At 44.5% G+C, this 15036-nt stretch overlaps 1 protein-coding gene across 3 annotated transcripts in view; it reads right to left on the reverse strand.

The window, feature by feature from the left end:
- Window positions 1-14713, reverse strand: part of LOC148431071 (ankyrin repeat and SOCS box protein 5-like) — a 59374-nt gene extending 44661 nt beyond the window's left edge. For 2 of the 3 annotated variants that reach the window (XM_088466373.1, XM_088466371.1), the window contains exons 1-5: window positions 14561-14713; window positions 12328-12457; window positions 12048-12166; window positions 8183-8403; window positions 2855-2980 (exon numbers count right to left, since the gene is read on the reverse strand). In XM_088466373.1, coding sequence (XP_088322499.1) covers window positions 2855-2980; window positions 8183-8403; window positions 12048-12166; window positions 12328-12457; window positions 14561-14664 — 700 coding nt within the window. In that variant the 5' untranslated portion in view covers window positions 14665-14713. Of the gene's footprint in view, window positions 1-2854; window positions 2981-8182; window positions 8404-12047; window positions 12167-12327; window positions 12458-14549 lie in introns of all 3 variants that reach the window. The other variant, XM_088466372.1, reaches the window with a different exon arrangement.
- Window positions 14714-15036: the final 323 nt, after the last annotated feature.

Below are 15036 nucleotides of genomic sequence, written 5' to 3' on the forward strand. Positions count from 1 at the left end.
CACCACAGCACCAGTTACACACTCCCCCGCTCCCCAACACCACAGCACCAGTTACACACTCCCCCCTTCCCCAACACCACAGCAGCAGTTGCACACTCGCCCCTCCCCAACACCACAGCACCAGTTGCACACTCCCCCCTTCCCCAACACCACAGCACCAGTTACACACTCCCCCCGCCCCAACACCACAGCACCAGTTACACACTCCCGCCTCACCAACACCACAGCACCAGTTACACACTCCCCCCTCACCAACACCACAGCACCAGTTACACACTCCCCCCTCCCCAACACCAGTTGCACACTCCCCCCCTTACCACAGCACCTTTTGCACACTCCCCCCCCTTACCAACACCAGTTACACACTCCCCCCTCCCCAACATCACAGCACCAGTTACACACTCCCCCCTCCCAAACACCACAGCACCAGTTACACACTACCCCCTCCCCAACACCACAGCACCAGTTACACACTCCCCCCCTCCCCAACACCACAGCACCAGTTACACACTCCCCCCTCCCCAACACCACAGCACCAGTTACACACTCCCCCCTCCCCAACACCACAGCACCAGTTACACACTCCCCCCCTCCCCAACACCACAGCACCAGTTGCACACTCCCCCCCTCCCAACACCACAGCACCAGTTACACACTCTCCCCTCCCCAACACCACAGCACCAGTTACACACTCCCCCCTCCCCAACATCATAGCACCAGTTACACACTACCTCCCTCCCCAACACCACAGCACCAGTTGCACACTCCCCCCTCACCAACACCACAGCACCAGTTACACACTCCCCCCTCCCCAACAACATAGCACCAGTTACACACTCCCCCCTCCCCAACATCACAGCACCAGTTACACACTCCCCCCTTCCCCAACACCACAGCACCAGTTACACACTCCCCCCTCCCCAACACCACAGTACTAGTTACACACTCCCCCAACACCACCAGTTACACACTCCCCCCAACACCACAGCACCAGTTGCACACTCCCCCCCCTAACACAGCACCTTTTACACACTCCCCCCCTTACCAACACCAGTTACACACTCCCCTCTCTCACCTTACTATCACCAGCAGCATTTACAAACATCCCCCCTAAGCAGAACTATTAGAAAAAAAAAAAAAACTTCCTTACCTGATGCCGGTCACTGCTGCTCTTCCAGTTCCAGTCCAACTCCAAACTCATCACAACAATGCCCGGAGGCTGAGCCTGAGAAGCTCCGCCTCCTTGAGCTCTGCTGGGAGACTCACGGGCATGGCTGCTATATTGCTGGCTGCCAGTAGTAACAGTTGCCCGGCAGCAAATACAATAAAAAAGGGGGGGGGGGGAATCGGGAGGGGGCGGTGCTTAAGGTTTGGGGCGGAGCCTCCGAAGCCCCGGGCAGGTTGCTGCTAACAAGAGTATGCTTCACTGAGCCGGAATGTCCAGGAGGGGAGGCGGAGCTGCGGGCGTGGCGCTCCTTTCCAGTCCTCCCCCTCGGTGATGAGGTTTACAATGTCGGCCCGTCATGTGTATGCAGCAAATGGCTGCAGTCAGCTGGCGGCCCCCCTGGGCTTAAATTGTGCCGGCCCGGGGGGCAGATGGACCCGGCCCAGTCCGCCACTGCTCCAGCAAGTGGCAAGTAACAACTTGCCTCCGATATTGTGTAACAACTTGCCCCAAGTGACGTCAGATAACCAAGATGGCCATAGTTCGATTCACAATTATAGCAATAATAATAAATACACTAATGGTCTGTGATTCTAACAAAATGAATGATAAACCCTGACCTTTAACAGTCAGGCAGAGATACAACTTCAAATCTAGGTGTAAAATATTACTTTGGAACAAGTTTGTTTAGCTACCTATTACATAGACACGTCTGCATTAGAGTAGTTTCGCTGAGCACTGACGGTAACATGTTCAAACTTGTTACCAGTCGCACGAGCCATAGCGTGACCTGGGCGTGGTTTTAAATTCAACAACTTGCCTTTGTAACAACTTTCCCCGTCTTCCCCTACTAATGGGCTGACTGCAGATTTGTCACTTAACCTCATAGTAAGATTATTTATCTCACCCACACAAAAGAAAGCCAACTTTAGATTCTGGGCCACCAAAACATCTCCACATAAAAAAATCCTATATACTGTATGCAGTGGTGGCTTCGGAGGTGGGGCTGCAGCGCAGTCCAAAATTCAAATAGGGGAGTCACACCAACTGCCCTTCAAAACACTGCCAAACATCGCAGCTGGAACTCACTGGCAGTTGGTGTGGCTCCCCTATTTGAATTTTGGACTGCGCTGCAGCTGCCACTGACTGTATGTTATAAATGGTAGACATAGATAACCTTATCTGGGGCAGTTACATTTAAAATATCAAAACATAAATAAATAGTTTCTAGCCTGTCTACATTCTGTTCAATGCCACAGCCTTCGTCACAGTGACGTTCTCAGAGATTCACCACATCAAGATTATACTGCTTAATGTGACATAATGCAGCAATAATGTCAATTTGTTTTCCAGACCCAACACATATATAAGGATAATACATTACTGGCATTTCTTAATTACATCTCTGTCACATAAGTGTTTGTAAATACTCTACAATACAGTGTATGTAAGTCATAATAAGACATTTTAGTTTTAGATAACACAAGGGTGATTGGTGAGTAACCATATATGGCTGGTATTTGGGAGGATGTAACAGCAATGTAGAAAGAACATATAACTTTTCACATTCGGAGCAGTTTGTGATGCCATAAGTATCAGAACGCAGCAGCTATTACCGGCTGTAACTGTACCACATAATACATATCAATATGTATGATGACACCGTTTCTGTCATTTGCAAATACGCACTGGAATCAGACGACAAGGAGGATGTTGATGATCTGTCTGAGGAGCTGCTCACACTCTCGCTGTAATCAGGCGGAGGTGGGAGACGAATGGCGCGCTCACCCAAAGATGGTTTCTTGTTAAATCTTTCTAGATAACAAAATTAAAAAAAATAATTGTTTTAAGTTTGAGGAATTTACATTTAACATTAAATTTATAGCTATTTAATAATAAATTCAAATATATCAATGGGCGGGTGCAATGTAAAGATGAGACTGTCCGTTTATGTTGATATAAGGCTCATTTGTGGACCATAGAATTCTCTCCTACACATATGGGTCTATTTAGCTGTACAATGCAGCCAGTTACTGTCATAGTTACACCACCCCATCTCACATGTTGAAGGTCTGATTCAGCAAACACATTGCAGATTTGTGGTTGGAATAAACTGCACGTCAGCAACTGTCAGAACCTCGGCACAAAATACTGCTCACTATCTATCACCTTTGGGCCACCCCTTGATTACTTACAAATGTTCATTTTTCTTCCTAAAATATTGCTTGTTTGACCCTTATTTACATTTTTTTAAATAAATCAAGACTGAATACATCAGGTCTGTCTTATTTTAAATGTCATAGTTCTACATTTTGAGATTGTAGTTACATTGCTTTTGAATACATACATAGCAATGTCCTAGTCCATTCAAAGACTAAACAAAAGTCAGCCATTGATAGAGCTGGCTGGTGTCTCATTCCTGCTCTCTCTGATGTGGTCATTCATTTCTTGTAATAAGGTTCTGAGCATTTTTGGGTTTGTTAGCAGTATCATGAGCATTAAATATAGATGTCCTGCATTTTGTATAGAACATTGTGATCTAACCAGCTTCTTATTGTGCAAAATGAGTCTCAACCGCTTGTATAGCAAGTTGTATGTATGAGCTTTGCTTCAGTGAAAGGCAGGTTTCACCATGAGTATCAGTTTAACAGGAGCCTAACATAACTAGTCTGAGCTGTTAGGAGACCCTGCTCCTCTTACTATCTTACCCTGTGGCTTCCTATTTTCAAAATAGTCATGAGTGAACAGGTCACCACATCCCCTAAGATCTGCACACTCATCTACTGAAATAGTCTGTGCTGCTGTGAGCATTCTGGTGAACTGATTGGCTATTTCTCTCTACTTCAATAGTGATGGAGATGAATAATTACAAAATAGGCACTCTTGCTCTTGTGAAACACACATGTGCATGTGTGTGAAGTTACTGTACAAAGCAATAAGAAAGAAATGTTGCTGTAATATCAGCATTTAGTACAGCTCATAATGCCATTCTGTCCTATGCAAGTGCACAAATATAGTCTGATGTATTCAAATAAGATCATGATGGGATGTGGAGCTGTATAACCATACTTGCCATAGGAGAGATGATAGTCACTGTGTGGGGAGGTGGCTCTTTGTGTAAATAAACTACACTCTTTGCCACCTCCATGGCACAAACCAGCAAATAACGGATTCACGAAGAGTGGGCAGGGACCAATATAATGCAATTCTCTGAGAATCGCGGTAGTGCATCCCTTTAGCGCCCATTCCAGTGGGGAAGATGAAGGAGGGTGAACTACTCTACCTGGAGGTCATAGGTACTTCTCAAATTTGTGGATCCCCTGGACATTCCAGTAGAGTAGGAAAGTATGTATAACAAATCTTACCCTCTCTAAATTCATGGGACAAGAAATGCCGTACTTGGCGTGATACCAGTGCCTTCCAAGTCTATCCATGGCAGCTCTTTCTGTATCTTCAGTGTGCTTCATAATGACCTTGCTGTCCAACGTCATTCCCCTTTGCTATAGGAGTGAGCGCCTGGATTTATTCCTGCGACCGTGTGATCGAGGTAATCACAGAGGTGGGCTGTTTCAATTCCGACTACAGGTAGATGCTAGAGTATTATGCTCATTACCTAGCTCCAGCGTTCTCTGTTAGCACTCACAGCTGTGACTATTGGGCACCCGATGGAGCAATTCAATTGTTGATCTGTTTGGGCGCAATAGTCGCCCACGCCGTCATTTCTGCTGACAGCCTCCTAAAGTGGTGAGCAGAAATGTGCAATAAACTCGTGGTTTGGGCCCAAACAGCCCTAACCAGGACTTTAGATGGGTTTAGCGGTTTTACGCGGCCAAACCCATTCTAATTGAGCGCAACAAGCGTGATAATAGCCCATAACAATTGAATTGCGGCATTAGGCGCCCATTAATTAGTGCGCCTAAAATCTATTGAATTGCCCCTATAATGTCTATAGTGTTTGCTCCCATGTATGACCTAGCTAGCCTCTGATTCTGTACTGCTGTATCCTTGTGACTTATCCATGACCTCCCAGTGTACTGACTCAGGCTGTATCCATGACTCCTCTCAGCATTATCCCTGTATCTTATCCATGATCTATCAATGTCCTGACCTTTGCTTTGTACATGACTCTACCTTTCATACTATGGGTGGCTGATATGAGACCTCGAGTGTACCAGACCCCGGCTTGTTGACTTCTATTAGTGCTGACTACCACCAGTACTAGGGATCACATACATACAGGGCACAGTGAAGTCAAAATCTCCTTATGGGGTTCCTTGGCAAATACAACTGGTGTGTTAAACTCTGCTCCCTTGTTACTGATAGAACAAATACAGGTTGATAGCACTGAATCCATAACTATGTGCAGAATTGAGACATCATTCCATCTGAGTACCTTGCAACCAAGGATGTAACCTTGAAAGGGAAATATATATCCCAAGCTATAAATAGGATAACTGTGCGTTATTTGGATTAAGTGAACGATGCCTTTGGAGTTTGGGTGCAGAGTACTATGGTTCGATATTCATTTTGGCACCAGTTTTGTTAGTGGAAGAATTGAATTATGTGATTTATCTTCAAAGGAAATATAAGTCAGACAGGAGACAGAGGGCCTGATTCAGAGCCGCTCGTAAGCGGCCGCTCGTTTTCTCCGAGCGATGTTCGCACATCTGCGCATGCGTATGGGTCGTAATGCGCATGAACCAACCAGTCATTGCGGTCGGAAATCGAGCGCTCGCAAAATAGCGAGTGCCTGCTAATTTGAGTGACAGGATGAGGCGTTTGTGGGTGGTAACGGGGGAAGGTGCTTGAAAACGGGGAGTGGTGATCCGAACGCAGGCGTGCCAAAAGGTCAAAACGGGCGTTTTAAGGGTGTGCATAATTAACAAAGCAGCGTCATCGACCACGTCACTTGGTTGTTTCTTAGCCTGAACTGTTCGCATGATTGCGGTATGAAAATCCAACCACAAGCACTGCGCGCAGTTCAGATGCCTTTCGATGTACTCGATTAATCAAATAAATAGCGGAGATGACGTAGGATGCGAGCGGCCAGGGGGCGTCTTTACAAAATAGCGAGCGCATGTTTCATGCGCTCGCTCAGACATAGAGGCGTCAACAGACCGCAAAGAGCGAGCGCTCAATTTAAATAGCCGGCCCCTTTTTCTGAACGAGTGAGCGCAAATAGCGTCCGGCTCTGAATCAGGCCCAGAGTAGGGTGTGTTGTAGGTGACACCTGCTAGGAGCATGTATTACGCTGGTGCAAAGCAGTAAACTCATATGGCAGAGGCAAGGCTCAGTTTTCTCAGACGTCTAAGCAACAGCCACAAGTACTGAATCAATATGTGCAGATTTAACTTTGGATGTGGGTACAGTGAGAGATGGCTAGGAATAATTTTACAAAAGGTTGAAGACTATCTATATCCGTGGCATATTTTACCTGGGAACTGTCTACAGCCCCCACACCCCTGTAAAATCAGCTACCTCCAGTGAGCTAGTTGTAGTCAGTGCACTGGCAGTGGCTTTCTATGGGAAGCGCTATCTGCTAATCACACACAAGACAGGCAGTTCCAGGGGAAGATGCTTTCTCCCCCCTGGGACTGCGAGTCTGGAAAGCGATTAACAGATTAATTCAATTTAACGCGATGTTGAATAGCTGCGGGAGGGAGCTCCCGCAGCTATTCAATACACCGCGCTGTTTGGGCACGCTAAGGATTTCTTCTCGCACCCCCCTGGGGATGCGAGGAGAAATCCGACCAAAGTTCCAGGCGCGCAGCTATTTTACTGCTTATCGCGGCGCTAACAGCCGCGCGTCCGGCAGTTAACGCCAGTTAATGCCAGTTAACATGCCTTCACACCCTTGTTAAGGCGCAATAGGCGTGATAACTGGCATACTCTGACCACACAGCGCACTGAATTGAATAGCGCCGGGAGCTCGCTTCCCGTGCTATTCAATTTGCATTGAATTGATTCGCCCCCTGAGAGAGAGTTCTTCCAGGGGGGAGCAACTCCTTTGTCTTTGTCTTTCCGTCTACCCTACCCATCTTTCAGGGCCTGCAGCCAATATAGTCCCTAGAAGCCGGACTGTCAGTGTTTGTGCACATGCGTAATGACCTGGCATGCAGCACGACATGCGCAGTCTAGAATGCCGAACATCCGGACTGCAGGGAGGTCAGGTCACGGTGAGTTATCAGCGCGGCAGCGGGGAAGAAGCAGTAGGTTCCATATTACTTGGGGGAGGGGGGGCTTGAAGGGGGCCCCCAGACTTAGTTGCCCTGGGGCCCCACAAGCCTTAATCCGACCCTGAGTGTTATGTACAAGTGCTTTAGATACCAGAGACCTGCCAGTGTCCTCTGCACATGCACCGTATTTCCGGCAGTCTCAATAGTAATAAGGAGCCATCACCATATTTCCGAAGAAATCACAGGAATATTAGCGCACGTAGCTGACAGGTAAGTAAACGTATTGGGGGCACGGTGCTCCCATTATAGATACGCCACTGGACAGTTTAAATGACAACAGGTCAACAAAGGAGCTTTTTCAGTGTCTGAGGCTTGTTAGTACTATTACTGTAGATGGAATAAAGTCTAGATACAACAGCTCCGGGGTAATGCATCCTACCCAACTAACTGTACCTGCTGTCAATGGCATTAGGAGCAGCATGTGACTCTTTTTTTAAATTACAGTACATTCAGAAATGTCCATTTAAGTTACTAGAAAATTCAAATTTAAAAGATCAGCAACCTTGATTTATAAGAGGGCAAATGGAACAATGTTTCCAAACATAACTTTACAGTGCAGAACGGCTGCATCCATGAATGGCATCTTTAGTATATAATTATTTAGGGCATTATGAGCAGGTGTGCTCAGATGCATCGGAGGACGCCGTATTCTGCATTGCTCTGCACTCAGTAAATCATGTTAATGGTATTTTCTGGCTGAAAAAAAAAATTGATTTACTGAAGAAAAAGTGTCAATATACAAAATTGCATTGGAAACACACTGTCATTGTGCTGTACTCACTTGGGTCGTTAATTCTCTCTTGCTGTCTCTGCTCCAAATGTAAATCTATCACCGCTTGAACTTTCTGTTTGTTGACATTAAGATCCGGCTCAGCCAGAACCTCGCTCAAGGTTATATTGTTTTTTATTGCTTTGGTAGCTGTTGACCTAGCGGCCATAGGCAGCTTCTCTTGATAATGTCGATCTGTGAAGTCTACTTCATTATCCTGAATGGTTTTAACTCTTTAAAGAAACATATAGTAAAATATAAAATAACCCTTTAAAAGAAACATATAGTAAAATATAAAATAACCCTTTAAAGAAACATATATTAAAATATAAAATAACCCTTTAAAAGAAACATATAGTAAAATATAAAATAACCCTTTAAAAGAAACATATAGTAAAATATAAAATAACCCTTTAAAGAAACATATAGTAAAATATAAAATAACCCTTTAAAGAAACATATAGTAAAATATAAAATAACCCTTTCAGTCCATATGTGTGACCTTAGCTCAGAATTGTAAGTAACACAAAGGAGCTGATGCTCAGTTGGACGCAGCCATGTACGCATCTTATGGCCTGTCTGCGACTTTACGCAAATGTTGTTACAACGCCCTTCGCTGCTGTACATCCATGTGTATGAATGTGCAAGGACTGAGATGCCCACTCTCAGCATCCATGGGCGCTGAAATACCAATTTGGTGGGCACCACTGAAACTTGCACCAGCTCTGTGGCAGGTGCCATTTCCCGAGCATGGTCTCCTGTATGAGCAAATGAGCGTCTCTATATGCGACCGCTGTCACTGACACGCACGCAATACGCCCGTGTGCCTTGATCACACCTCATGCATGCGAAGACGAGTTAATTGAATCGACCTCCAGGGGGTATATTTACTAAAGCTTCTAAAACAGACAAGTGGCGATGTTGCCCATAGCAACCAATCAAATTCTAGATATTATTTCTTTATTGCATTCTAGTAAATGATACACAGAATCTGACTGGTTGCTATCTCAACTTGTCTGTTTTAGCAGCTTTAGTAAATATACCCCCAAGTGTTCTAAGTGGATTTTACAAGTTCTAGGGTGGTGGTGGCATGTTGGCAGGACAAAGGTTACCCATACCTCCCAACTGTCCTAATTTTGTCAGAATAATCCTGAGTTACTGGAGTTGAAACAGGCAGAGTTTTAAAAGTGTTTGTCTAGGTGAATAGGAGAGGGGTTTTGGCAGATGGATACAGGGATTATTTTGTCCGAATATTGGGTGTATGATTGTTGGGTCATTTGGGCTACTTTTTTATCTTATGTATGCTTTTATCAAAAATCCAAATATCAAAGGTGTGCACTGAAAATAGCAGTTGTATGTATAGAGAGAAGGGGTATATTTACTAAAGTGAGAGTTTTTAGAAGTGGAGATGTTGCCGATAGCAACCAATCTGATTCTACTTAACAATTAACTAGCGCCTTCTAGAAGATAATAGCTAGAATCTGATTGGTTGCTATGGGTAACAACGCCACTTCTAAAAACTCTCACTTTAGTAAATATACCTCTAATACCCCTTTAATACTCCTTACAGCAAAAACCCAGGTTTTTGGCCGTGAACGTGCATCATCCCGGGTTTTTGCTATGTGTGAACAGAAACAACCTGGGTCGAAGTCCTGGGTCTATGACCCTTCTCTGTACCAGGGGTTTTCACGGGTGCAACTCGGGTAGGCTCTAGTGTGAATGCATCCAACCCAGGTTTTTAGACCCAGGTTTTAAGAAAACTTTTTCATTGGCTATACTGTGCACCTGCAGATGACATCAACTACAGGAACCCTGACCACATGGCTGGGGAGCAAACAAATTTAAGTGTTTATTATTTTATGTTTAACTTTTTTATGTGAAAATGTTGTCTTTGTATAGACCAAAACTTTATAAAGGCTGTATTCATAATTGTATTATTGTAATGTAAAAATGTATAGGTTTTCAATTAAAAAACAAAACATAGGAAACAAACAAACGTTGTGGCCTTTACTCTAAAAATGCTAATTGTTTTAGATTATGTAATTACTGTGAACAAAAAAAGTGTCCCCTTTAAATCCACACCAAATTCCAGGGCAGACCCGTGTTCAGTGTGAACATATCTGACCCTGGAATTTCCTGGGTTTTTGGTGTAGTGTGAATGGCGGTCTTAGACTAAAGCCACATACACGCTTAACAATATGCGCCATGAGCGATATTGTTAAGTGTTTCCCCTGCACTGCCAGGCTCAATGTCATTAACGATATCATTCGGTGACGGCACTCTCCCTCATGCCCGTAACTGCAGAAGCTGACAATATCGTCAGGTTGCCCTGCAAGTACGGGTGATGAAAGACATCATTAACGATCCACAGGAACGCGCATCATTAACGATGTCTTGCATACACACTGGACGATATTGAACGTGATGAACAATAACGATATTGCTATCGTTCATATCGTCCGACTTATCGAGTAGTGTGTATGCAACTTAAGACCTGGGAATTTCCCGGGTTGATAGACCCTGGAAATACAGTACCTGTGTATTACCCGGGTCTGAAAGGGGTATTAGTGTTCATTTAGGCCCGTCAATACCTATTTCTTCAAGTTAGTACATAAGAGGCCTTGCTAAATTTGCCACTCAAAGAGAAGCAGGACAGGAGATCCTTGGAGAGCCTCCCTAACAAAATGCTTCATACTGTGTTACTGCATGAAACTGTGATGTGAAAAACTGCAATATAAGTGGGTCAGCTGGACACTAGGTACACCCATAGCTAATCAGGACAGTGTTGGAACAATCACTGTTGCAGTGCAAGCAGAGCATACGAGGCCCAGAGGTGAGAGGGATTCGGGACTGTGGGCCTGATTCAGACCCTCTCGCTAGATGCGGCCGCTCACTCCCAGCGTATGGAAATTCAGCTAAGTGACGTCAAGGCAGGCGATCGCACGGCAAGGCATAAGCACGACCACTATGTCTTGGCGAGCGATCACTTTCTGTTTATTGATGCCCACCAGACTGTCTTTAGCCGCCCACTTGCGTACGTCATCTCCAGGAAGAATATACAACCATGGGTACATTGGGTTCCATCGGATCTGACCGCAGCGCTTGCGGTTGACTGTACCCTACCGCAAGCACTGTGAGCACTTCAGTGTATAATTCAACCTGGTGACGTGTACTATGACGCTACCTGTTAATTATGCACGCCTCTGAAATGGCGTGGAAACACTCAGGCACGCCTGCGTTCGCACCTCCACTCCCCCATTACTACTGCCCTGCCCCTGTTACCACCCACAAACAGCCTCTTATGTCACTTATTCCACTGGGCTGTCTTTGCAGGGCGAGTGAGTGCTTCCCGATCGCTCGGACTAGTTCGCGCACGCACACTGCAATGCATACGCATGCGCAACTGCACATCGGCCGCATACGAGCGAGCGGCCGCTTGTGAGAGGGTCTGAATCAGGCCCAGTGGCTGCAGCAACTCCTGCAATGGCAGTAACTACATCACCTGCCTGCACTATTATCCCAGAGCATGCACAATACCAGAAGAACATGGCAGAGGCCATCAGGATGGACCATATTATAAAACCCTTAAGAAAATTTTGCTATGAGACCTTGCATTGTATTGTTCCGCCCCTCAATCAGGAAATAGGATAAAACTGTGTAGTGAGTGCTAAATGAGCATAGAGTTTATTTTACAGTAGGATGACCAAGCTAAATCCAGACACATACAGATTATAATGTTGAATGGCTGCACTACAATTATTCCACATATCCTGCTTGACTACATAAAATAAACTGTAGGTATGAAATTCATATGTAGGTATGAAATTCATAGGCACAGGAAAATGTAGGCTGCCATAATTGACATTATTGCCCTCACCTTCTGTTTGTTAACATAACATAAATTTCTTGTAAAAGTATTTCAGCTGCTCCCGGCTTGCAATGCATTGTTCCATCAATTAATTCCTTGGAAACATTCAATTTCCTTTTCATGAAGAACTGTAAAACCACATACATTATATTAAATTACAGCTTTAGAATTAGTTTGCATCAACATGTTGCAACAAACTGTAATTGATGCATTGTAAAGGCTAGCTTGTTGTATGGGGAGAAGGATCTTTATCACTGATTATTTTCATAAGGCTTAATAGAAAAATTACCTTCTCCAGTTGTGACCAATTGCCTAATTTTGTGGCTAGTGAGGTTCCATTGTTAAACGAGTGCAACTCGATGTCATCTGGGTAATACCAAGACATGATCTCAGCTGTGATGTATCCATTTGAGAAGTCTCTAAAGCAAAGCACATTTTATTCCAGGTAAAATTTGCACTATATTGCTGAGTAACAGGAACAATTACCAGTATGGTTTCTCATACGTGATGGACCCTGGACCAACAATCCATTGTGCAGTGATGACAAATTCTATTAACTGAGGAAATAAAATGATGAGTAGTGATATAATTAGGGTACTCTTCCTATGATATTCAGGTAAAGCCTGATTAAAAGCACATGGGGACAGAGGCAAGATCATGATTTAGGGCCACTTGCCAATTAAATTTGTACCCGCAAATATTAAGGATCCTCTGAGTGGGAGGTAGTTTAAATTCCGGCGGTTGGGATGCCAGCGCACAGAATGCCGGCGCCAGAATCCCGACACCAGTCAGAATCCCGACAGTAAGTAGTGGGGTTAGAGGGAGGGATTCTGACTGCCGGTATCCCATGCGTTGGCATCCCATACCCAAACTAGGTCTTTATCCTATACATACAGTAGATAAAGGGAGGCAATAAGAAAGCATGTTTGCAGATGATTGATGTACCTAGACTGAATGACTGCTCGATCAGTGTAGGCACATCACAGACTGACATATGACTGCACGATTATAATGTCGTAATCGTGCAGTCTTTTGCCTGTCTTCTAGTAGATGGGCAGCATTACCCCCCACCTAGATATGCAACACTTGGTTGCTTACACTCTGTTGCATATCTATGTGTTATGGTCACTTATGTAGCAATGTATATTGTCCATGTCCTTGTCCTATATTGTACTGTAAGTTGCTTGTCAAATTATTTGTTTATGTACTTTGTAAGGCGCTACGGAATGCTTGTGGCACCACATAAATAAAGGATAATAATAATAATAATAATAATAATAATAATAATATTATTATTATTATTAACAATAATATAGGCCAGTTTTTCACATTAGAAGTTTCAGAGCACTCAGTTTGGAGGCAGCTATGGGTGGCAAAATAAACTGTTTCCCTAGCACTAATCCAAGATGGGATGTAGTCAATATACCGCCGATTGGGATGCTGAGTCACTATACCTCTGACCGTGATGCCAGCGGTCGAAATCCCAGTGCCGGAATCCTGACCCGTGGAGGCCAAAACAGTCTAAAAGGAAACATTCCTGCTCATATACATATATATATTAGGGATGTGCAGGCTCGGATAGGTTTGAATTTGCACGCCGAGTTCGGATTTTTCCCTCCAAATAACGGGACTCAGAAAGAGGCAAGACGTCATCTTGCATGGACAAACATCATCATTCCTGGACATGCAAGATGACGTTTTGCCTCTTTCTGAGTCCCATTTTTTGGAGGGAAAAATCCGAACTCGGCGTGCAAATTCGAACCTATCCGAGCCTGCACATCCCTAATATATATAGTCCAGTCGGTCCGGCACTCTTATTATTCCAAAAGTACAATCAGTGCCCTCATGCCTTCCTCATGTATGGATAATGCTGCAAAGGAGGTAGGCGGCACTGAGGGTCTTTAAATAAACATTGCTTTTAATTCCAATGTTCCAGCAGGGTTAGACACCACTTTGGCAAGATCACATACAAGGTTTTATGTAACCTTGACAAGGGGGTGTCTAACCCTGAAACGTTGGAATTAAAAGCAATGTTTATTTAAGGACCCTCAGTGCCGCCTACCTACTTTGCAGGACTATATATATATATATATATATATATATATATATATATATATCCTTGGGTGAATTCTCATTGTCCTGTCCAGGGGTGACAGGTGATATATTAAAGTAAAGTAAGGACTTGCTGTAGTTAAAACCCAAAATATTTGAACGCAATATCCATTACAATCAGTAATGTTGAAGTGATTTACACGGTTTATTATACATGAAATTTGCATAGACTATGATGCCTTTAGTGCATGCTACATTTCTCCAGTATGTACACACATAGAATATACTATACATGCATAATGTGGTAAACCTATAAGAGTGTTCTCCAGAGGTTATGGAACCATAAGTCCCAGCAAGCACGGTGACACACATCATGCTGGGACCTGCACTTCCAGAACAGTTGTGATTATGTGATCTCCCCTGCCCCTTCCCCCTTCCCCAATCAGGCCAGGGTCTCACCCTGCGGGTACCTTCGGAAGTGTTTAGGGGAGAAACTGAGATCCAGGCTCTGCAGCCACCTGAGCACATCTCGGGGTACCCCGGTCCTGCGCGGGGCCTCAGGGTATGATGTCATTGCAGCAGCAGCCCGGGAAGCGGCGTCTCAGTGTGAGGCAGGCCGGCCAGCGTCCTCCGGTGCCATGGAGATCGTTACCGTGACAACTAGCAATAACGCGCTCCGGCGACCAATAGCATCGTAGCCTGCAGGCACACCCTTGTATCGTGACGTCCCATGTTTAGCAGTCAACCCTTCTGATTAGATCATACACTTCTTAAGGGTAGTTATATTGCTTATTTCCAGTTATACTTATGTATACCACATGTGCGCATATTACCGAACATTCTTATATAAATATTATATAGAAATGTATATTGTACCCTAAGCTAAGGCTCATTATCTACTGAGCTAAAGTAGACATGCATCAGGTTTTCCTGGGAAGTCCATTAC

This window comes from Taudactylus pleione, unplaced genomic scaffold, assembly GCF_031769625.1.
Source record: "Taudactylus pleione unplaced genomic scaffold, aTauple2 ptg002947l, whole genome shotgun sequence".
NCBI lineage: Eukaryota > Metazoa > Chordata > Amphibia > Anura > Myobatrachidae > Taudactylus > Taudactylus pleione.